The 25,090-nt window shown below is 42.1% G+C and overlaps 1 protein-coding gene across 1 annotated transcript in view; it reads left to right on the forward strand.

Moving 5' to 3' along the window:
- The window catches only part of slc1a7a (solute carrier family 1 member 7a), a 36,156-nt gene that overhangs the window by 9,587 nt on the left and 1,479 nt on the right, over positions 1 to 25,090 (forward strand). Inside the window, exons 2-10 of the mRNA XM_055033297.1 lie at positions 71 to 150; positions 12,742 to 12,957; positions 15,461 to 15,503; positions 16,457 to 16,688; positions 16,775 to 16,874; positions 18,555 to 18,788; positions 19,822 to 20,016; positions 23,180 to 23,314; positions 24,621 to 24,720. Coding sequence (XP_054889272.1) covers positions 71 to 150; positions 12,742 to 12,957; positions 15,461 to 15,503; positions 16,457 to 16,688; positions 16,775 to 16,874; positions 18,555 to 18,788; positions 19,822 to 20,016; positions 23,180 to 23,314; positions 24,621 to 24,720 — 1,335 coding nt within the window. The remainder of the gene's footprint in view (positions 1 to 70; positions 151 to 12,741; positions 12,958 to 15,460; positions 15,504 to 16,456; positions 16,689 to 16,774; positions 16,875 to 18,554; positions 18,789 to 19,821; positions 20,017 to 23,179; positions 23,315 to 24,620; positions 24,721 to 25,090) is intronic.

Consider the following 25,090-nt stretch of genomic DNA (forward strand, 5'->3'; position numbering starts at 1 on the left):
TCTCAGACATGGGCGCTGTGATCGGCTGCCGCCGACTACATCCACTAAAAACCATCTCTGTTGCTTTCAGGAGGTGAAGTACTTCCAGTTTCCCGGCGAGCTGCTCATGAGGATGCTGAAAATGCTAATCTTGCCTCTTGTCGTTTCAAGGTAAGAGAATCAGCTCTGTTAGACAAAAACACTTAAATAAACACACACACATGCTGTGTGCTACTGTCTGACACACACACACTTTTTGTAGTCATTAACAGCATCTGCTACAGTTCTATATTTGACCGCTCTGCTTGGCAGAAATGTCAAGAATAAATTGCCCCCAGGAGTGAGCTGCGAGGCGTTCAGGAGGCCGGAGTTGTCCCGATCCAAACAAGTTCTGACGTGTTTGTCGGATTCTTATCCTGTCCGACTGTCCAGCTGTGTTCAAGTCAAAGGAAAGTGGCTTTTCGACACAAGGATCAGGCGCAGGGATGAGCAAGAGACCTGCACAGCCGAGTGAATCTCTGATGCAACTTCTCCGAGATTTTCTAGAAAAAAAACATGGAAATTTGAGAGTAATTTGAGCTTTTTGAGAAAACACAACCTGGAAACGTCTGAGACTGAGGAGTTGAAAATTTGTTAGGAAAAAAAAAAACAACAAGAAAAACTAAATTCTTAGATTAATCTCAGAAATCTTTTAGAGAGAAAAAAAAAGTGGACATTTCTGAGTTTGGAGAGTCAAAAACTCGCTAGGAAAAATTGAGGCATTTTGAGATCAACCCCTGAGACATTTTGAAAGTCGAAACGTTGCTAAAAAAAAAAGAAAAAGTTCTGCAAACTCAAAAAATTAAAAATTTACACAATTTCCAAGTTTAATCTCAACACTTCAGAGTATTTTGGCAGAGATTCACTGCTCTGTTTTTTCACAGCAGCGTCTCACTGCTTCACCCTGAGCTTCACCTCATCACATCGATTTGTGAGATTCAAACCAAAGTCGAGTCAGGGCCAGAAAACCAGCCTATTAAAATGACCAGCCTATTAAAAATTTATTTTTTTTGTCGTTTTCACATTAAAGGTCAGATATTCACTCAGACTTCTGCCAGAACTGCTGACGACGGCTACAAAAGGAGTGTGGCTTCCTTGAGCCTTGTTACACAACATCTAGCCATGTACAATTGGTGTATTTCCATGAAAACCTAATGGTATTACAAGATGGGTGAGGAAATGTGTGGGTGAACAAAAACACCTTCTGCTTGTCCTGTTCCAGCTGTTTGCTGGTTTCGCCAGCATATAAAGAATTTACATATTTTAATTACTGGCAGGGATTGCATGACAACTTTTATATTTATTAGTTTGAGAAAAAAAAGAAAAGAAAAAAAAGGCACAGTTCAATGCATGGAGTCAGATGAGCCTGACTCCATGCATTAGATTGCAAGGAATGATCGGGCGGGTTTTGTATTCGTTAAGTAATGGAAGAAATCAAGGCCTGTGAAAATTGGACATCGGTGGCTCATCCATGTTTATGAATATATGAGTCTAATATAATTTTCACTCTGTGTAAATTAGAGAAAAACACATTAAGTTCAGAAGTGTGTCCCCCAAACCGGAGTTAAAAACAACTCCTTGACGAGTTCCCTAATCAGTCGACAGAACAGTTCTGATGTCTCATTAAAAATCCAACTTTAACATGATTTTAACGCCACTGGTGAGTGGATGTTAAGTTCTCGACGGGAACTTAGCGGGTGTGTAACTCGCTGTATTGAATCTGTCTCACAAAAGGAAGGTCATCAAACAGGGCTAAACGAAGAAGTCTAAACGTATCTGTACAGTATGTGGAGAAGAATCACTGTTGCTGCGTTTGTTCCCATGTAGGCTACAGTACATGTAAAGAGAGAGTTTGAGTTATCAACGCGTCGTTGCCTCTGGCAGCGATCATTATTGCCTCGAATATGTTGACTGAGAAATCAGCCCAGCAGGACTCCTTCGACCCTCGGACTTGATGAAATACATGTGGAAAAAAAATGAATAAGTTGGCATGTGCTGCATCAGGATAAGGTGTTTAACTTTCAATTTGAGGCGGCTCCTCGGTTTTATTATGAATCGTGGTCCAATGATTTGTCCCACTACAACACAGAAAAACAGGTTTTACAATGAAGCCGAACACTCACTTCTTTTTTTTCACTAATTTTGATGCATTTTATTCAAATGTTTTTTTTTTGTCAGATACAAGCACCAGACACAACTGTGCTACAGTGTCTTTTAGCCCTGATATTTGATGAGTGATACATTAGCTACGGCTACTATTAGCTGATCTAACACATTGGCTAATTTAAACACCTGCTCTGCTGACGATCTGTCAGAGTCGGTATTTAGGTCGCCTTCTCATTATTTTGCAACTGAGCTGAAACACAGCGAATTCCACAGCCCAGCTCCGTGTTACGGTTATCAAAGTCAAGCTAGCATGTGTGAACCACTTCCCTCTGCGTCTGCGTATTTTTTCGAATTAAACTTTTTCTTCTGACCTTGTTATCTAGTCATTGTGGTGTTCACAATTAGAAGCAAAGCAGTGTGTCCCTTTTTCATTCATAGCGTGCACACATCAAACATTTTACGACATATTGACAGATATCTGATGCTAGGTGTTAAGCTAACACCAATTGTAGCTTAAATGTAGCTAAAATCGGTGTGCTGGTCAAGCCCATAAAATCTCAGCAGACATACATTAAGGTTTATGCTTTTAGCATGCCCTGCGGAATGTTAATTTTGCAAAGCATGGGCAAAGCGCCCATGTGGGGGTCTTCCTGTGACCCTGAGTGATAGTCAGGGCAGATGAGACGGACAACGTTGATGAGATTGTTCCTCTGCCCAATTACTTTTCAAAGAGTCCAGGATTAAAGAGTAATATATTTCTCGGAGCGCAGGTCGCCATGGGCCGGTTTCAGAGCGTACTTCATTGTCTGGGCCCCTACAGAAGCTCTTGGTTTCCTGCGTGAGATCGGCGGTGTGTATCGCACCCACGCTCCGAACGAATCATGCAAACGCACGGGCAACATCCAGGCTGCTTTGTGCAATAAGCTACTTACAACCGATGCAACAGTAAAGAATGGATGAGACGTTAATCCCCCCCACCCTGTCTCTGTCCCTCCGTCTCTGCTGTCTGTTCCCCTGCTTTGTCTTCATCTCTGTTTGTTGATGTTTGGGCACATTTTCGGTGAACATTTCCAGTTTTCATCCTGGGACATGTGTGCTCTAAGCATGGAGACATGTTAATCGATTCCTTTCTTCTGTTTTGCATTTGGATTCCCCTTCGGTGCCAAACATGTCTCACGTTATAGGATCATAAACTGATCATGAAGTCGTCTCCGCAGATCAATCCAGCACCCAGCATCATGAAAGTAATCAGAGAGATTATTTAATCGAGGTTGTGATTTTGCAGTACTCCTGTCGGCACTGAGCCTGGAAGACGCTTCCTGTTAGCTTCGACCAACGCCGCCCACTTCCTGGATCATTTGCAGAACGTGTGAAGGCGTCGCCCTGTCTGATCCCGCTCCAGCTGCGGTCTCAGAGATGTTCACCTGCTTTCCCCCCCACTCCTGTCTTCTGCCAGACGGTCTTGCCAGGACCCAGAGGAGGGCCGCTCGGCCTGGCGCGCTACAGCGGGGCTTATCTAGGGGTGAATGTCCTCTCTGGCCCCACGGCGTTTCTGTCCCCGTTTTTCCCCTCCCAGTGCCATCTGTGCGCCAACCAAAGCGGAAACCAGATTATCCCATGAATGCATCAGGCCAAAAAAAAAGAAAACCAATGGCGACCACGCTGAGTCTCCTTATGCTTTCATTCTGTGTATAGAAATCTTGTTTTGGCAGAGAAAAATAGTGACCAAAAAAATACAAAAATCACTAGTGGTAAAACAAGCAGTGGACCTCAGTATGGAGGAACTTGGTCCTTCGTGGTTATGGAATATTGAAAACAAGCAATTTCAGCTTTGAATGTAGCAAAACACAACAATTTAGATTGTGATCTAAGACCTTTTCTTTAATTTGCATTTGTGCATGATTTTCTGCAATATTGTAATACTGTATACTCATAACATGACATGTCATCGTACCAGGTTCATGGGGACGAGAAAAACGATGTTTCACAAATTACAAACTAAATCTTAAAGACGCTCTCATAGGAAAAAGAGCATTTTGGTTTAAATTGTTCACATGCTGGATTTTTTTTTTTTTTTTTTTTTTTTTTTTTGCTACTATGATTTTAACATGAACTTAAGGAAACAAACACTTTGACACCTTCTTAGCTTTCATGAAGAGAATGAAGGCGTCACTAAAGGTTTTCTGTTTGGTGTGGGATTATTCAGTCCTTCATTTGCCTGTTTAAGAATTTTAGATTTGAACTAGAGATGAAGATGATGATGATCAAATGAAGTCTAGACTCCTTCAAATGTAAAACGCCCTTTTAGTGCTAATAGTGCTAACCAGACTATAACTTTAGCTTCTTGAAACCGTTCCTTATGGAGTACCGCAGGGTTCTGCACTTGGGTCGACTCTCTTTTCTCCAATTGGGAAAATCTTCATACAGGAAGGGACAAACTTCCACCGTTATGCTGATGATATTCAGCTTTTTTTTGTTGTTTTTTAATCTATAAATTCTGAGAAATCCAGTCACTTAGTATACTACAGGCATGTCTTAAAGACCAAAAAACCCCCGACTGAATAGAAAACTCTCTGCTTTTAAATTCTGACTAAACAGAAAAACTGCTTACTCAATCTCTTGATCTGGATGGCATAGACGGTAAAGTAAAGACTCTGTTATTTTTGACCAGGATAATTAAACAATCACTATTTCAAACTCCTTCTACTGGCTCCTTGTTAAATCCAGAATGGACGTTGAGATTCTCCTGCTCACATAAAACCCTTAATCAGAGATTTGACTGGTCCATATGTTCGTAACAGAGCACTTAGTTCCCAAAGGTTCTAAAAGTAGAACAGGAATCACATCCTTTAGCTATTAGGCTCCTCTACTGTCTTTGCAGGCATCTTTTAAGTCTTAAAACTTTCCTTTATGATAAAGCTGATAGTCATACTGGCTCAGGTTTCCTGGGCTATCTCTGCTACCACAGGCTTTGGCTACTGGGGAACTAACTCTATTTCTTCTTGCTCTGCTATTTTCTCCTTCTCTCAAATTTTCCATTATTTGCTATCATTTCAACAGCAATGATAACCTTTAACCTTATATTTTGTCCCTCTTCATAGCAGCTTCATCTGGTTGATGGTTTTGCTAAGCTGCGATGCTTTTTCTTAGCATAGAAATTCCTCCTAGAACAGTTCGGTTTCTCTTTGTGTGCATGCAAACCTCATGCAACACTTGTCCCACATATTGCAACTGAAAAAGAAAAAGGATTATATTAATTAATGTTGAACACAATGAATCTTTCTTTACGTTTTTCATTCAGGCTGTCTGGAATTTTTCCAGAAACTTCTCTGTGTAAATGTTGAAGTCAGTGGGTAGAAAGTGCTTGTTGACTTTAATTGACATTTGGGAATCCAATCCCCCTCTCTATATTCAATTATATTATTTTTTATTACATTTTGTTATGAGTCTATATATATATATATATCCAAGACTGTACTTGTCGAGAAACTGACAATCTAATGAAATTGAGTTACATAAACTAACAAACATAACCCTAACCCTACTGAAGAGAAAGTGTGAGAAGCTGTAGACACAACAAGTGTCCTAAAAAGCCTTAAAGCATGTTTTAAAGTATGATCAAAAGAGAAAAAAAAAACAACAACTTAGTTATGCAACAAGTTACCAAAGATGAACTGCGGAGGCCAAAGGTCTGGACCTGGTAATTGATTGAAATCGTTCTCCCTCCATAATTACTGGCTCTTAAAACGACCCCACCGACCCCAGCGACCCCGGCGTCCCTCTCCAGCTCATGCTAAGATCTGAAGGAGCCTCGCTGCTCTGCAGAGGAAACTCGTTTCAGGCTGAATCGTATGTTTCCATGCTGGCCCTGTTGCCGGGCAACTATTCAAAAAGTCATATTTATTGACTGCTGAGACGGACTAAAAATATATGACTAAAAATGTTAAGAGTTTGATGTGATCGATTTGTCCCAGGATTAAAGATGTGTAACATATGCAGCTGAAACCAGAAGTTCACATACACCAAATAAAAAGACAACGTTGTTTCTCAGTGTCTGAAGTGACATCAGACGGTTTTAAGACAGAAAAAAAACTAAATTATTTCTATTTTCTAATTGCTGCAATACTGATGGAATAAATGTGTCAGAAAGCAAGAAAGTCGCTGAGTCAGCAACGCTGGGGCGACCATTAACTACAAACATGCAGACGTGTCCTGGTGGGCCGGTCTGTCAGCCAGACCTCTCTCTGCAGAGCGGAAGAGGTCGATCACTGATCTACTAAAATTAAGGACATCTGTGCCGATAAACTCCTACTTTCTTGCAGAGGTTTGATGTTGCCTCGATAATTCCACATGACGTTCTTTTCTCATGATGTCATCGATTTAATGATGACACCATAATCTACTGGATTGGCTTTTTTTTTAAGCTTGACCTCTCCTTTCTTGTGGATTGTTGCTAAAAAAATCAGAAAATGTAAAAGATAATATCATCGTCTGTCCTGCAAAAGACAACATGTGGCTTTTTATGTCTTCTTTCGGTTGGTTACTGGATTGGCCTTATTCCAGCAGCCCTTGAAAGAATACATATTTTATCTTGTAGGAACTAGAGCTGGGTGCGTTTTATTTTCCAGTCAAGGCCTGGTTCTTGGTCCTGATCGGCAGAGAAAACGTGAATCCACAGCAAGGACTTCGGCTGCATGCTTCATGCCGCAATTGGTTTGCTTTGTAGGTCAGGAAGTGGAGTTGGATGAACGAGAGGTTTATGGAAAATTGGTTTTCTTAATCTCAGCGTTCAGAGGGCCAGATAAGCACGGCAGAGGATTCCTCTCCCCAACCTGGTCTGCCGTCCGTGAACCTCCTGTCGCTCCAAATAAGGCAGCAGAAGAGTGTCGGACAAACAACGTCCTTCTGCATTCAGCTTTACATCAACCAGGGAGTGTCATGTTTGGTTTTTTTTTTTTGTCTTTTGGAGAACCATCGCAGCAACTCACTGAAAGAGAACAGAACGCTGTAAAATAAAGGGGCTATTTTTCTTGATTTTAATGAGTCCTGGCACCACCTGAAGCAAACAGCTGGAGCTCGTTGTGCACAGTCACACTTCTTTGTACGGGATTTGTGTGGAACGGACCTGCTTGCGAAAGCCTTGCAACCAAGGCAACGGCGGCACCGAGCGCACTCCTGGTCGCATCTAGAAACCCAAAGTAATAGCTGGGGAAATGAAATTTAGAAGCTGCCGCAGAGTCACAGGACTCACGTGACCTATGATGACCTGAGCCTGGTCAAGCAAAAGGCCTGAGTGTCAGTCCTAGATGTCAAGAATAACCGTCTTCCAAGGAGCCGCTGCTGCCTCTCTTTCATCTGGATGTGGGATTAGGCTAATGCTCTTGCACAGCAAAGGTGGAGCAGGGAAGGCTCTAAGCTCCATATGGCCCTGAACTCTTGCGGCAGATCGGCCACGCATGTGCCCCAAGCTGCCGCGGTCAAGGAGGCTGCACATGGCAGGTGCCGCGGCGTAATCCCGCCCGGTCTCAAGAGTTATCTTGGTCACTGTGCCTTACAAAGGTATTTATGGCCGTTGTAGTTGGCCAGACGCTTTTCCCTGAAAAGCTCAAACTTTGCGGCCGGCTGCTATTAACGTGACCGAGCAACACAAGTCAATGTATCGCAGTAGCTCTTTTCTGGTTTTCAAAGAGCAAAACGTGCCCCCTGATGTGACTCACGACACGTCATAAATTACACAAGCGTTAGGAAAGACAACCCAGACAACGGAAGCAGAGATGAACGTCATTATACAGCTTAGATCAGTCAGAAATATGCATTTCCTCTACGACTCCCGTTTTCAAACGGGCTTCAATGAGTCGCAGATATTACAAGCCCAACTTTGTGAAGGTTCAGATTCAGATTATTGTGACGTTAAACATTATTTATTCACGTTCCACTTTGCTGCTGACTCAGACAAGTGTTTCAAATGCATGCTTTTCAGAAGAGTCTTTGACCTCTGAACCCTGACCCCAGCTCAAGTCTGCTAATCTGTTCCGTCTGGAATCACTTCAACATGATGAAACCAAATGAATGAAAAAAGAAAATGTACATATCCATTCTGCTCTTTCCTGTCCTAACCTAAAACTTGTTGCCATCTGGTTTTAGAAAGACGTTCCTTCTGGTAACAAGCCGTTTTTATTCATATACAAAACTTTAATGGAACAACAAAATTATTTTCTTCCACAAATAAGTTGACATGTTGACAATAATTTGTCAACATGTCAACTGCTGTGCAGTTGACATGTTGCTGTGCCTTGGACCTTTTCAATCCAAGAGGAAAATAAAAACACTGTAGAGGAAAAACAACATTTTTAAAAAGTACAAAAAAAAACAAAACACAAAACCTGCATACAAAGACGAGTACTTTGAAGTACAATTGATTTTATTGATTGATTGATTTGTCGCCACAGTTACTAACATGTACGTGATTCACACTGTACAAAGGCATCAGTCAGAATAAAAGGAACTAATCTATGATGTAAAGCACTTTGAACAGCTTTGTTGCTGAGATGTGCTATACATCGGTCGATTGATTGATCGATTGATTGATTGATTGATTGATTTTCATACACCATGGCACAGTGAAGGTAACTACCAATAATTTAAGACCATACTGAACGAGACAGACATTAGATTTCTGCCAACTAGGCTTTAAATCCAAATTCTGCGATTTATCTTGTCAGTAGGTTTGACTGTAATGTACATATGAGTTTCAATCTGTCTTTATGATGGGATTGTGATGTTTGAAGCTGATTTTGCATTCTGATGGATGAATCAGAGCTGGTCTGGTATTGAGGTGACCTTTGTTGTTGTGATTGGGAAAGACGTCGCTTAAGTTGAGTTGAAATGTTGGGAGAAAATATAAACGTAGAATCTGCTTAGCAGTACAAAGCCATAGAGAGAGCAAGATGACTTTCACTACAGTCTCATGCGTAAAGGTTTAGAACCAAAACGGGGTGAACTAGCATTTGACTATTGATTTACAGTGTGCATATAGTGAGCACCGACCTCTGTTAAACATAAGAAAGCTTGGGAAGATGACAAGAAGGACATATGCACGCTGCAATTTCTTGATTATTGTTTGCAACTTTTCAATCGTATCCGCTCAGCGTGCCCGGCGGGGGCCCCGCCTCTCCCTGGCCGATCCGTCGCTCCATCTTTCCCCGTCCAACTTCTGTTACTCTGCTGAGGAAGTTATTTGTTTAGCAGACATCTTGGCTCATGGCGCCCGTCATTTGTGTGTTCCTTCAAGTTGTACGACTCTGCCGCTTTGAACCCGAGCAGGATGCTGGAGATGTTTTGTTCTTTCAGCCGGAGCTTATCGTACTTTGCCAGGCTGAGGGGTCGGGTCCCTCGGCCGTCGCCGCCTCCAACAACGATCTACCGGCGGGCAAAGAGGGTATTCTCATAATCTGTGCATCCATCTATGATTATATGTAAATCCTGTCTGATCCCAACATTCAGCTCAGGGAAACAAATTGTCAAAGGTATTTAACATTTAGCAACAACTTATAGAGCATATCTTTTCTTATGCAAGAGGAAAAATAAAACATAGATTTTCTTACATGTCGCTTCATTTCATTTTGTCGTCTGGATGGTCAAAGTTCAAGCGTTTCATGAGAAATACTGATAATTTTTGTGCTACTAAGTGTGTTCAAATGATTTTAAATTGGGTTTCAATCTAGAATGGGATTTTTTTTCTTTTTTTAAGTTGTGTGAGAAATAAAAAAAGAATCAAATAATCAAAAATGATATTTTTAAAAACATTTGAAATACATATAATTCTGTGAAAAGTATTTTCAACACTTTTTACGAGTTGCTTCAGTCAAGAATTAGATTTTTTTTTGTCAAGTAAAAAAACTAAAAAAATTAAAGGATTTTTCCTGACACATTTCTGCTGTTTTCTTTTTTTTTTCTTCACACTTGTTTTGGATCATCAAATGCCAGGCAGTGGACTCAGTGTTGCAGATGAACAGATAAAATTATTCTTTCTAAAAAAAGAAAATCTAATGTCTGAGTCGGTATCATTGGCTCAGAATAAACTTTCCTAGACATGTTAGCGATCTCCAGCCTGAGCAGTCTGAAATGATGGAAGTGTTTCTGAAGGTTGAGGGAGAATCCCTACAGATTTTAAACATTAAGTCAGTAAAGCAGTAAATAACCGTCTCATCTGCGTAAAGACTGACTTTTAATGAGACAGAGTGGCTGAGTGTGAGACAGACTCATATATGGCAATTTAGTTTTTCACTGTACAAATTTTCTTTTTTTCATTCAACAATGAACAAAAGAACCTCTTTCAGATCTATTGTCGTTTGTTATGAATTGTCGGATACCTTAAACATGGGGGTTGAGTTTTTTCAACAGGAACTTGAACATCTTCACTGGAAACTGTTCCCATAAAAAGCATCCGATTCACATTCACCAACTACCATTTCTATTCAATCGTTTGCTCAATATTGGTACACTAAATCCTCAGCAGCGCTGCCGTTCCATGGATGGAATGACAATACCTCACATTGTTTTCATTCAACGGAAAAATGATATCAGATGTTTGAAACCGTTCAGTCTGGCAGCTCGTTACACCATAATAAGGTTACACATTTGCCTGTGATTGGTGTGTAACCTCCATACTCTGTGAAAATCCATGAAGTCCTGACCCACTGAACACATCCATGACTACACTTGCCAAGTGTGAGCGGATTATGCTCTGACGGCCAGATAATCTTGTCACACAAGCTCAACAGACTGAGCAGATACAGTTGCAGGCGAACGCTGGCGCCCTTCCACGATAAACAAAAGCACCTCTGGAATAACGTGAAACCAACATGTGTTAAGTCGCCTTTTACTGTTTATTCTATATTTAAAGGGGAAATATAGCTTTTTTTGAGCTTTGCATCATGTTATAATTTTATATAAACATACCTGGTGTGATGCTTTGACTCTTCCATGCATATTTGATTCTCCCATGGCAACCGCCGCCTAAACACTGGCTCTCACAAAGCACCGGCCATTTCCACAAAGCTCCACCCCTCCCCTGTAACTTCCCCACTCGGCTCCTTCAGACTAGCAGCAGCAATTAGCAAACACCTGGTGGAACTCCACGTCTTCTGAGTCCATCATCTAAACTAAACCAACGCTTTTAAATGATTCAACAGGTGAACACTGCTGTGGTGACTTCCTGAAGTCCCGAGTGTCGGAACGAGTAGGATCTTCTTAAAGAGACAGAGGCCCAATTTCAAGGTGCCGAATTTCAAAGTCAAATTTCTTTTACTTTATGTTTGATTTATGTTCAGCTGCATTTTTAAAACAACTGAAGGCAACACTTGATTGTGCTATAAAATGGCACTAAGTGCTGCGCCTTGGAGTTCTGCTAGAACGGTTTTCTTAGTTCCTTTCCCCTTTTCTGCCATCCAGACCATCACACTGATCGATTCGGGGGTTGCATTTTATTACATTATCATTTTTAGATTTTACATATTTGGCAGCTGTGCTCACAGGACGAAAATAAAACTGGACACTAATTGTATTTTCCTTTAAAGGCGGATATCTAAAATCTGCCTTTTAAGCCCTCCAACCAGTTCTTCCATTTAGTGAGTCAATGGTGTGTTGGTTTCATTTGAAATTAGCTGTGTGGTTGACGAAAAGCTTGAAGGCGCCTGTTCTAATCACGGTCAAGCGGCCGGCTTGTAACATGACTGTAACATGACTGTAACAGTGAAATCATCAAAGCTAACTTATTTTTATGGTTTTATTTCATCGTCACACTGCAACAGTGTGTAGGCGAACGTCCGACAGGAGCTTTTAGTTGAATCAGGATTTCCCAGGCGTTGTTTCAATGAGACCAGCACTCGTTTCCGGCTCCGTCTCTTCACACCCTCACTTCTCAGAAGTGAAATTTTTCAGCCTTAGAGCTTCCTCCTTGCTTTATTTGTTTTCAGTATTTCTGAATTCGCTTCGAAAGTAACCCAGATTGCTCGAGTCAAAAAGGGAAGAGGTATTGAAAGCCAATTTGAATGCAAATTGGTCTTTTTATGTTGTGAAAAGAGTTTTTGTTTAGTTTTTTTTTCTTTCTGCCTCCCAAGCTCCCAATCTTTGAGCTGAAAATGAAAAGTTACGTTGCTGTGAAAAGCCCAATAGCAAATGTGTGCAGATTGCCGTCCTTCAGAGAGCAGAGGCTGCGACTCGGAGGCCCTCTGCGGTTCTGAACGGGCCCGTTCGGTTTCGTTGAGTGCTGCAATCGCTCCCGAGCCAACATGAAAAGGCGTGCTTTTACTTACACGTTAAGCCCGCTGTATAATTATGGTGGAAATCTAATATTGTTAAATACCGCGGTGTGAATAATTTCCTCACACAAACAGACAGTTGAGCTTTTCCAACACAACTCAGCATTCATGCTTCTTGCTTATCTCCCTCCACAGGAAAACTCATTCCGTTTCAAAGTGTCCTCTTTGACAGGCAGTAGAAAAGGAGTCCTGAGGGAAGCAGTTCCTCAAAGCTTGTCAAATACTAACTTTCTCCTCCTTTTTTTCCTCCCTGTCTTTCCTGTTTTCTCTCCTGCTGTCACCCGCTGCGCCTCAGTCTGATGTCAGGTCTCGCCGCCCTGGACGCCAAGTGCTCAAGTCGCTTGGGCATCATGACCATTTCCTACTACCTGTGGACCACCTTTGTTGCCGTGGTGGTGGGCATCCTCATGGTGTACATCATCCATCCGGGCGGCGCCGCCCAGAAGGAGGACTCCGAGGACAGCAAGAAGCCCATGACGAGTTCTGCCGATGCGCTGCTGGACCTGATCCGGTAGGAGGCCGGCGAGAAATCCATTGTGAAATGGCGACCCTGTAAAAGTATCGATACCGGCTGAGCTGAAACTGCTGAGGATGCTGATTGATAAACCTGACAGGGACGTTCCAGCAAAGACTCGCAGATGTAATTGCTGCAAAAAAGCGGCTCCACAAAGTATTGACCCAGAACACAAGTGAACGTGGCATTATAGTGCAGCCAGCACCATGGCTTTGCCTCTAAACATCCAGACAAGCAAACTTTTAACTAACGGTGCATTCCCACCTCCTGTTCGGTTCACTTTCATCAAATTCTAGTCCATTTGCATAAAAAGTCCGGTTGGTTTGGATAGGAGCGACTCTGCAATCAAACTCTGCCTAAAAACCGAGTTCTGGGTTCTGTTGACGTGTTTTCTGATGTGGATTGAATGCAAATGTGAATGTTATGTGAACTGGAGATCGCTCCAAAACGGCCCACTTTATCCCACTTCCAAAGACTAAAAGTGGACTAAAGTGAAGAGCATTCTGGGTAAATACAACCAAAACAAACATACTAGTCTTAATGGTTTTTGGTCTTTTACCAAAGACAAAAGAGAAATCCTCCAGCCACTAAAATCTGACACTCCTCCCAGTTTTGTTTACATTTCAAGACAAGAAAAAGTCTTCTCAGTGGTTTTGTGTTGTTTCCTTCAGTGGTTCTTGGTGCAGCGCCTCCACAGGCGAGGAGGGGAACAGGTTTTCCTAAGGTTTGGTTCGTTTGATGTATTGCAGGGTTAAAACAAAACGCGTTAGCTGAAAATCTAACCATTTGTACATTGTGGAACCCCAATCGTCTACTGAACTATTAGTTCAGCAGACTCAGATTAACACATTATAAATCCAATTGAAATTATTTTGAGGAATTAAACAGAAAAATTAAACATGTGAAATAACGCAGCCTTAAAAGATCCACCAGGCTCTTTTAAGACCTGGAAGCTTACATGCGACTGGGTTACTGTGCTAAGATAATTAGCGCCGAAGTCTGGTTGTCTTGGAGGTAAACCTGGGTCAGGCCTGCTGAGGAAAACGTCGGGCGGTGGACTGTGGCCAAACGCCACCAAAACACAAGATCTGGAGTAAAAGACAGACAGACGTCCATGTCATTTAAATAAATGAATGCTTAATTAGGAATTTAGCCTCAAGAGGTTTTGCTATAAAAACAGAATTAAAATATATTCCATTTTGCCTGACATTAAGCAGGAATTTAAAAAGAAGGAGGGCTATAAACTGGCCGAGCTCATAAATCCAGCTATGCTGATCATGTGCAGTGGTGAAGCTTGGTCTATAATAGTGTGTGTATGTGGGGGGGGTGCGTGTGTGTGTGTGTGTTCACAGAGCACAGCTGGGCTTTGGATTTATTGCGCAAAGCTTCTTTACTGCCTTCATCTAACATGCAGCCGTGGTCTGCTGCAGCTGTATCCTCAGAGAAAAAACCCTGACCCTCGCACGGCGGTGTGTTTGTTGTGAGCGAACACGCGCCGCCACGTTATATAAACGCGCATGAATGGAAGAGCGCCGTGTTTCTCCCTGAGCTCTGAACTCAGAGTGGCTCATCAACTACAAGGCAGGAAGGAGAGGACACAGTTTCTCTCACTAACTGAATCGGATCAAAGGACTTCGTGGAGACGCACTCGGTCCCACCTGATTGTTTACTAAACTTTCTTTAGAATACAGTGTGTCTTAATCTGCCGTAGATTACTCATCTCTGACTCGGCAGGGGCGTTGTGGGATTTGCAACCGGTTCCAGTGTTTCAATCCGGGTCGGTTTGTCACCTCGGCGCATTTTACGAGAAGATCTCCCGCTCACCTACAGAAGCGCGGAGGCAACTGTGCAAACAGACTCAAAGTCAGTCTGACTTTTCTCGACGAGGGCCGGTGCGCCTTGAGGGCCCCTGCAGGCGTGAAGGGCTCCAAGACCCAATAAGATTTTCAAAGGACTGAATGACAAACAAGTCAATTGAGCTCAAATGCAAATGATGGAAATAAAGCACTAAAAAGTTACTTTGCTTTAGCAAATCAGATCAAGAAGTGAAATGTATATTTCATTTATTATTATGTGGAATAGTAACAGAAACTGATGATCACAGCTCATAAAAACCTTAAAATGTAGTTTCCTCAACGATTTGACTATTGCATGATGAGCGGCTCTTCCTAACCATGTGGTCAGACACAGACAAACCTGATCTGTGTCTGTGTCCTGATCACATCATTTGAACAGAACCATAAAAGCCTACATGTCATATCTGACTTTAAGTTTAGTGCTTTGAATCACTTCAAGTGTTTCTAAATTAGCCTTTCCATCTTCACTCAGCCTCTGCTTGATATCTCTGGTACTTCTGCATGCGTCGCCATAGTTACACGTTGGCTGCCTGCCCTCATGAACCTCAGTAGCATTTAGTAGCATCACTGAAACCGCATCAATCAACACAAACCGCACAACAGCCGACAGTCACTGACCAATTTTTCCCACTTTTTCCCCCCAGCAACATGTTTCCAGCCAACTTGGTCCAAGCTACATTTCAGCAGGTAAGCTAATATGAGTATGACATGGTAACTAAATATTTTAGAAAGGTGTTATTTTAAGATTGTGCAGGTATTGATTTCTTTTTCCCAGCAAAGTTAAGGTAGAAGATAAGATGCTACAGCATCTGTGCTAAGCTAGCAGACAGTTAGCTTATAGCACAGCGATTCACAGGAGCTGCCGCCAAAAATCCTCAAATTGTTGAACTTGCTTCCAGCTGCTTATTTTAAAAGTTCAAGCGCGACACATAGCTTACCGTGCTTTAATACAGACAGTGGAAACCATGCTAGCTCAGGCTAACATCCACCATCTTGCTTATTTCTGCTGTTGGCGGGACAACCAATCGGCGACAAGAAACACAGAGCCAGCTTTTGGATTGGCTAGTTTCGTAAACAGTTGTGTCACATTGATCTTCGCTTCCTCAAGTCGCATTTTTCAATCCAAATATTTTTCATCATCATCATATGACGCAGATGCCAGAAGCAATCAACTCTCCAGATTTTGCTGATCAGTTTTAAATGTCCCTTTATCTCAAAAATGTTGCTCTTTACAAGAGATCTTCTTGTTTCCTCTGACTAGTGGGTAATTATCATAAATTTGAATGTCTGATTGATTTGAATACATGTCATTTAAATCTCCAGTTATCTTCAACGCCAGAAGATAACGGCGTGTCATTTTGAAATGAAAGTGATCCTAAAAAGGCAGAAATAAATCAATGTCTGTCCCAGTGTAGTGTAGAATCCTGTTTTGATTATGTGTTTGTTGTGTGGATCATCATGAATTAGAAACATCACACTGAAAAAATGGCACACAGTCGGTTGTTCAAAAAAAAACAACAACAAAAGAAGAAAAGGACAGATCCCAGCCATGTGGTTCAGCACAATAAATCGGCTCCATAACGCTGATTTATTTCATTCCGTTTTGACGATTCATCTGTTTCTGTTCTTTTGTCCTCCAGTATCGGACGCAGAGGGTGGCCGAGCTGATCCCCAAGCCCACGGTGGCCCAGCTACTGGACGAGACCACCACGCGGCGGGTCTACATCTACGGCGTCCAGGACGACAACGGCACCGACATCCAGAACTTCTCCTTGGACCTGACGCCGCCCCCCGACGTCATCGTGAAGACGTCGCCCGGGACCAGCGAGGGCATGAACGTTCTGGGGATTGTTATTTTCTCCGCAACTATGGGTGAGCGCTTGGCAGGCGTCATATTTACCTCTGTATACATAAGCAACGCAGTTATTTTCTGTTTGTCTTTTAACCTCTTAATATAGGAATAATGCTGGGAAGGATGGGACCCAATGGAAGCGCGTTGGTCAACTTTTGCCAGAGTTTGAATGAAGCGGTTCTGAAGATCGTTGCCATCGTCATTTGGTACGAGTCACAGTGGAAACAGAAAGTTCACAAAATGTGCCAACACACCTTTACTCAACCCAATACAATGGTTATTAATATATATTTTTTGATATTTTGAATTTTCACATGTCCACTGAAGACGTATATTAATGAATCCAGAGTGTGTCTTATGTAAAGGGATGTGTAAATGGTCTAAAAATGAAGTTTCTCCCTTTTTTATTTTTGTACGAGTCACTCCTTCGAAAGCACTTAGAGGCCACAACAATGTCATTTTTTAATAAACATTTTAAAGTGAATTTATTTCTGTTTTTGCCCAATGATGAGCTGAAAATGCAACGTTTTACAAAAATGCTTAGGGGCACCACTAGAGAAAACTATCATTTCTCAATATGGGATTTTTTTTTTCCCCTTCACACAATAGATTTCTTGGAATAATATGTCGGAGTATTATAAAGTGTGGCCCAGAGGAAGCTGAAGGCCTGGGGAATAGCATAGTGCGGCCCCAGAGAGCAGTTCAAGAGCGGGTAGTAATTTGTCCCTCCAGCAATTTGATCTGCTGGGGGAAAAAAATAAATAAATAAAACAGGATGAGAGTTTTAAGGACAAATTTATTTCTTTTCAAATGAAAAATATTAGGGACAGCATCACGTAATTTTCTTTGGCACGGCCATTATTTTTACCTTCTTATTGTTGTGAACGGCTGGAAATATTCAGCCATTCATTTCTTCCAATACAAAAATTGATCTGTTGCAGGAACTGAAAACGCATTAAAGACCCGCAAACATTTGATCCAAAAACTCAGGAAACTGAACACCTGAGACCCTTTGTCAGACCTACAATCATTTGTTCATTTCTTCGTTTCATATGAATACATTTATTTGAATTTGCTCCTCAGCAGGTAAATTTAAAAAAAGAAACATTTCACAATCAAATTATTTTGTGTTGTAATCCTTAGAGTCCTTTCAACTTGCTGGTTTTGGACGCCTCTGTCCTAAAGACTTCAGGATGTGTGTGGTGAATTTATTTCAGGGTTTCTCTCAGGATCTCGGCCAGCTCACTCCGCGCAGCGTTGCACTTTTTGCTTCTGTGTTGACCTGAGGTCAGTCTTTCCTACGTTGATCTTACGTTGACGATAAAGCAGTCAAATCGTCACCAGTACGTGCCGAAAGCGTTTATCACCGGGACGTTTTCCTTTGGTTCGCTGAGCAATAATCACACGAGGAATGAGAACTGACGGTAAAAAAAAAGGATAAGATAGCTCTCTGCCAGCGGAGACATGTCGCATTTATTTAGATCGGTGACCTTTAACCTAAATCATGAGACGCATTCCTACGGTTCAGACTTGTGTCTGTTTGTGCTGGTACCAATCGTGGGTTTGAATGTTTTGGACCACAGATTGTTTCGAGAGGATCAACCAGATTAATCTCTGCTAGTTTGCAGGGTTATTATAGTTTTGGGTCCTCAGTTTCTTTCGTTGAGACTTTTTGTTGTCAAATTCAGTTCATTTTAATTCGTCTTTCGAGTGTTTGCTAGCTTTTGTTAGCTGTTGTTAGTTAAATATTGTTCAGCTTTTATTACTTGTAGCAGTTTTAGTTTTTTCACAGTTTTTGTTCAGTTTTATGTGCAGAATCTTTTATTTTAAACTTCAATTTGTTTTGTGATTATGTATACACTGACTCTCCTCTCCTTCTCCTCCAGGTATTTCCCCTTTGGCATCGTCTTCCTCGTTGCCGGGAAGATCTTGGAAATGGACGACCCTTCGGCCATGGGGAAGAAACTGGGCTTTTACGCCATCACTGTGGTCATGGGCTTGGTGCTCCATGGCCTTTTCATCCTCCCTGCCATGTACTTTTTCATCACTAAGAAGAGTCCCATCGTGTACATTAGAGGGATCCTGCAGGCTCTGCTCATCTCTCTCGCCACCTCCTCCAGGTAAAGACAAAAACGTGACCCACCGGTTTTGCCGTCTTGAACTTCGTCCGTGTCCTCCAAACATGTGGATGTGTTTTTGGGACACCGGTGTGATGCCGGACAGTTATTGCGATGTTTTTGCCCAGAATTATAGATCGATCAATCAGTGAAACCCAGAATCCATTTCAGACGTCACATTGTACTAGCAAGATATTTAAAGGCTTTAAAGTGGACGGAGAAAAATACGTCTGTTCACTTTATTAGAAATCAAAGTAAAAAAATATGAAGAAATGCATTTCTTCAATTAGATAAAGATATCCCTCTTGCGGGATGATGAGATGAGATCATGTAATTGTCACTAATGAAGAGCTGTGCGTCATCAGCGTAACTGAAAATTAATCTTCCTGGACTACACCACCAAATGATTGGTGGGAAGCGTGGGACCGAAAAGCTCAGCCTTGTGGCGCACCGTATTTTGAATAGGCCGTTCTAATGAACGCGTTTTCTGTTCCCGACTTCAAAGCAACTCTAGAAATTGAAATCTGTCTAAAATGTAAAAACCTTTCAACAAAGACGGTTGAGATGGATCTTCTGAGTTCTGAACTTCAAAGCTTGCCACTGTCAAGCTTTGAAGTCGACTGTGGCTGCGGCAGATTGTGTAGATCCCTACGCAATCTGCGCCGAACAATTCAAACTCTTTGCAGTCGGCTAAGCAAAGCCACAAAGTGAACCAATGTGAAACCCTCTGGAAACTCACAACGCCTGTGACTAAGAGTCGATTCAGTCGGGTCTGACAACACGAACTTAAACACTTCTTTTAGCATCTTCAAACCCTTGACATTTTGACCACAGCATCAGTCTGTGTAGCGGGTTATGATGGTCATAAACTGCGCTAAGGGCTGGTACTGCATCAGTCCATGCACTGTGCCTGGATCTAAAACCCACTGGATTGCTGCCAGGCTTCAGATAAGAGCATAAAACTGTTGATCTTCAGTTAAAGTCGGAACGAAAACGTAACTTTTAGAGCTTTTGTCTCTCTGCCTTAACGCCGCAGCTCTGCCACTCTGCCTATCACCTTCAAGTGCCTCCTAGAGAACAACCACATCGACCGGCGCATCATCCGCTTCGTGCTGCCCGTCGGGGCCACCATCAACATGGACGGCACTGCTCTCTACGAGGCCGTGGCGGCCATCTTCATCGCCCAAGTGAATAATTACGAGCTCGACTTCGGGCAGATTATCACCATCAGGTAAAGTTGAAACATCCCTCAGACTTTTTCCCCGCTGAATCTTGTGCTAGGAAATGTCAGCCTGCGGGGCGGCGGAGGGGACGTTCGCTTGGTTTGCCCTTTACAAGCAAATGATCCAAAGTTTCCTCATGGCAGGTTCTCTCACTTTATATAGCTAGGAAAGCTACATGATTAAATATCTGCTTTGGGTCGAGTTCAGCTCAACATATGCATGCTTTCTCGTTCAGCATGCATTTTATGTATTTTGTGAATTTAAAGAAGCTTCTTAGACCTTTACCGGTTCACACCTGCTTCAAAGTTTGCTTTCAAATGAGAACAGGGAGTTTAAAGAGCTTGATATTTACCTTCAGGCAGACTCCTGTGTTGAATTTTTTATTATATATATATATATTTTTCTTCCCCTCTCAGCAAAGACTAAAGGTTAAGATGTTTCCGCTGGCGCGTTGCTTTGTTAAACTACAACTGAAGGGCTTCGTGTTCAGGCTTCTAAATCCCTGAACAGAAAGGCCCCGGGGCCACCTTTCACTCTCGTTACGGTAAAAGCCGACCGTGGAAAGTTTATCCAGTCAAACTGTCGAGCTGCAACTTCAAAAGCATGAGTTAATTTGCTGCATGTCCAGCTTACTTTTTTATGTTTAACACAACTGAATAAACTTAAAATGGCAGCGTTACGCAAAATTGACTCTTTGTTTTAGCTTAACATCATCTTATAATGTTATTCCCTCCTTAAAAACAGAGCTGGGCCGTTGCCTTGATTCTGTCATGCATGAAAATCCTTGAATCGCCGTGGCAACCATTTAGCAGGTCAAAAACCCCTGGGAGAGTCTAGCCCCGCCCCTCAAGGACGAAACTCCTCCTTTCCTCCTTGGAGCTGCAGTTTCCAAGCTTTCGAGCTTCCCCACTCCTTCAGACTAGCCAGCAGCAATTAGCAAACACCTAGAAGAACTGAGCTGACTGTAGGAGCTGCTGCTCAGAGCAACACCAGTAAAAAACACAAAAGGGTTAATAGAAGGGGCAACGTAGGGGGAGCTTCAGAAAAAACAGGAGTTTTTGAAGACACAGTGGCCCAATTATCATTAGGGAGAAAAATAAAGTTTGGATCTTGGCTCACCTGTTTTTTATTTATTTATTTATTTATTTATTTATTTTTCCCTCTCAGAGCAAATTTGAATTTTCTTCAAACAAAACCAGAATCCCAGAAAGTCACAACCTGACCGGGTTTAGCAATGTGAAGGAATTTAGCATCACACGTCAAAATCTGAATTATTAATACTATTATGGGATTGAGTAGATTCTCGTATATGTAAATGTCACACAGATTACGGCTGGCGTGAGCCTCTTAGTCTGATCTGATTTCAGAGGAATCGGAACTCGGTGATGGTGCAGAACATAAAAAAAGAGATGAAAGTAAAAGTGAATGAATCGAGCGCTCAGACTTCAGGAAAAGAGGCGCGAGCAAACGTCCCGCTCCTCACCCGACCGGAGGACGTGTTGGGCCGTGATGTCGCGAGGGTCAGACCTGCCCTCATGGCCGCTCCCCCTAATCCCTCGGCTGTAAAACCCACATGACCCGCATTACTCATCTCACATGTCACGACAGAATTATAATCGTTTTCCTCTCTGTCCCTGCGCCGCTTGGCTCCGGATCACGGAAGCCCCTCCATCTGTACGCTGACCCGACCCGAAGCGCCACTTTCAGACAACGAGTCCAACCTGACCGCGCTTCAAACCAGATGTTTATGTAATTTTAAAAAGGCCTTTTTTTTTTTCTTTGTCTGAGATGAAATCAGGCGAAACGTTTTTCTGGTTTTTTATCATTGCCAAAAATATTCAGTTTGTTCAAATGCCAGAATGTCAAGACCTGCACTGTGTTATGATTGCTCTTCTTTTAAACCCATTTGGGAAAGTCTGAGCCTGAGAGGCTCTTTGGATCTTCTTAAAAACCCTGTCTAAAAATAATAATAAAAAATTAATAGATATTATAAAAATAGAAATGACGCATTGTATTTCAAAGCAGCTTTCAGGACGTTTAAGGTCTCTGTACAATAAGAAAAAGCAACAATTATAGAAACGTTCAGTTTTTACAAAAAGCCACAAAAAATTGGTTCATCTGAAAAGATGTTTTTAAATACAATATCTAATAATAGATGCAGGGTTTTTTTTGCCTGTTTTTTAGTTTATTGTTTCGATATCTGCATTTCATTTCATCCTAAGTGAATCCAAAGAGGTTTGTTCTGATTGGACGTCAGGTTGTGAGGAAGGAAGGCCACGTTTGTTTACAAACGCGAAGTTTCAACTTTATGAAAAAGTGGAGAAAAAAAAACAGACATCATGAATTTGGAATCGTCATCAGTTTTATGAGACGAAGCTCTGATTCGTGAACGATGGAAGCTGCATGTCGCCTCTTTGTAGGTAAACTTGTAAAACATAAACACAGACCTTAGATCCAACTGCAAAAACAAAATAGTAAATTAAGGGGAAAAAAACTAAAGAAATGATAAGGGAAAACAAAGCAGAGCGAATCCTACATTGGTGGCAAGTTATTCCCCGTCAAAGAGGAAATAATTAAAGACGTTAAAACTGATCAAATGCTGGGGAAGATTATATCTAAAAACTTCTTTAAGGGCCTAGTCAAAGCCCAGATTTTATTCTTCAAATCTTCAAGGTTGTTCAACTTCTTGAACAATCTTAATCTTTTTCCTCACTGGAAGATTAGCCTTCTGCTAACCAGACTTAAAAAATAAACGCACTGCTGGTCGGTTCTGCAAATGGGCTGCAGACGTTTCAGGTTGTTTTTCCACCCCCAAAATTTTAAATACTCCTTTAATGTAAGGCATTTTGTGCCAATCAAATAAAAAAAATAAAAAAAAAGAAACTCTCAAGCAGGGTAACCTTCAGTTAGAAGGCAAGAAAATAAAAATCCTGCTGGAAAATAAATGAGGTAAGTACAGAGAACATTCTGGTGTTTGAAAGCTCTCCCCCCTGCTGGTCCAGTTTGTTGGGGTTTTTTTTTTTTTCCCAGCAGCCTCTCACTGAGCTCAGAGAGCTTTCACACACCTTCCTATCTGACTCTGTGTGCGTGCGTGTGTGCGTGCGTGTGTGCGTGCGTGTGTGTGTGTGTTTTTCTTTTCCTAACGACCCGCCGATCCGCTCGCTTTCCCAGCATCACCGCCACGGCCGCCAGCATCGGCGCGGCCGGAATCCCGCAGGCCGGACTCGTCACCATGGTGATCGTGTTGACCTCCGTGGGTCTACCCACCGATGACATCACTCTCATCATTGCTGTTGACTGGGCCTTGTGAGTAAAATCTATTCTCTCTTTCTTTTTTTTTTTTCTGCTTCAGAAAAGCGTCATGGAGTCCAGGGAATCTTCTAGGAACGGTTCTGGTTCTGCTGCTGGTTCTGGCCTGACTGAGCAAAATGAGTCTAAAAAATCTCCCTTTGCCTTCAGAGCTTCCGTGCATTCAAGATACATTTTATAATATATGTTAAGCGTCGTGCAGCTGATGCTGACGCTCCGATCACATCTGGAATAATAGAGCAATAAAACATTCAGTCAAATTCTAACAAACGTTTCTTGCACTGGAATTGGACGACATTTTAAACATCCAAAATAAATCAACAAAACAAGTAAAATGGCCTTTAAAGCTGAATCCTTCACAAAACACAGATCTAAAAGCTCCAGACTGAAGACTCTTATCGTCCAGTTCTCAGCAGAAAGAGAGAAAAACAAGAAATCCTGCAAATACAAGAGGACTTTGTTTTAGTTCATCATGCGGTTCGTTGATTTATTGCTGGCTGTTCGCTCTCTTGGGTCGCAAATATGACACGTGAAATGCAAATGATGAGCTAGCGTCTGTGGGGCCCAGCGCCCCTCAGTTTACGAGAAAAAAAACAAAAATAAAAAGATTAAAGAGGAAAAAAAGAAAAGAAAAAAAAATAGAAATGTGTTAAAAAGTAATACACACAAGGGCACTTTCTTTATGTCCAGATAGAAAGAAAAAAAGAGGACAAGCGCTTTAGCACGTCCAACTGTCCATAAGTGTGGATCCCTGGTTGTAGCCTTGGCCTGAGGTTAGCATAGCCGGTCCAACTTGAAATTGTCTGACAAATGGGGCCCTGCTGGCGCCTGCCAGCTCGACAGAACGGACTCGCTGATACCGCTGCCAAACAGGCTCATCCGGCCTGATTCCCCAGCAGAGAAGATGTGAGGCTGTGATGCAGAGCAACACATTCACACTCGCCACGACACCCCCGTGGCTGCACACATCCTCAAGGACTTAAATTTATGTTTCTAAAATTATGGATTTAAAATGAATTCATTTCAATCAGAGAAGGATAAGTTGGCCTTAAACTTTGTGGTGGCAGAACTACTTAATGTCTGAAAAAGTCTTAAATTTGAGGTCAGGAAACCTGCAGAAACCCTGAGGAGCTGGGCATGTTACAGTCAACCATGGACATCTCGGTACAAATGATTTTTTAAATCTATTTTCTTCTTATTATGCCTGCGATGACAATGTCAAAGCAACTGTTCTGTGCGGCGATGGCCATGCATGCATGCTTAACAGCTACAACAACAAACGGCCTCTAACTGTGTTGTCCAGGGATCGATTCAGGACCATGGTCAACGTCATGGGCGACGCTCTGGCCACCGGCATCATGGCTCACATCTGCAGAAAGGATTTCGTCAAGGAGGGAGAGCAGGTGAGAAATGAGACGGGTCAGTGTGACTCGGGCGGCACAAACCTCGAACAGCCGTCTTGTTTTTTATTTTAAAGAAAGAGGGATATGACATATGGATGCGGAAGAAGAAAAAAAAGGGGGAAAAAAAAGAGTAAAGTTTCATCTGATGGAAGGTGGGATGCAGGGTTTATGTAAACACACAGATCGTTGAGAGGAAACGCAGCAGCAGTGGGAGGCCAAAAAAAACCCAAGAAACACCACTTTCATCACCCGCCGTCCCGCCGGTAGCTCCTCCACACGGCCTACAGGAAAGGCCAGACTCATTTGTTTTCTGCGGGAAGAAACAGTTTCACAGTCGTTAGCCGCAAAGGAAAGTAGATTTCAAAAAACG

The sequence above is a fragment of the Poeciliopsis prolifica genome, unplaced genomic scaffold (genome assembly GCF_027474105.1).
Source record: "Poeciliopsis prolifica strain line A6 unplaced genomic scaffold, Auburn_PproV2 SCAFFOLD008, whole genome shotgun sequence".
NCBI lineage: Eukaryota > Metazoa > Chordata > Actinopteri > Cyprinodontiformes > Poeciliidae > Poeciliopsis > Poeciliopsis prolifica.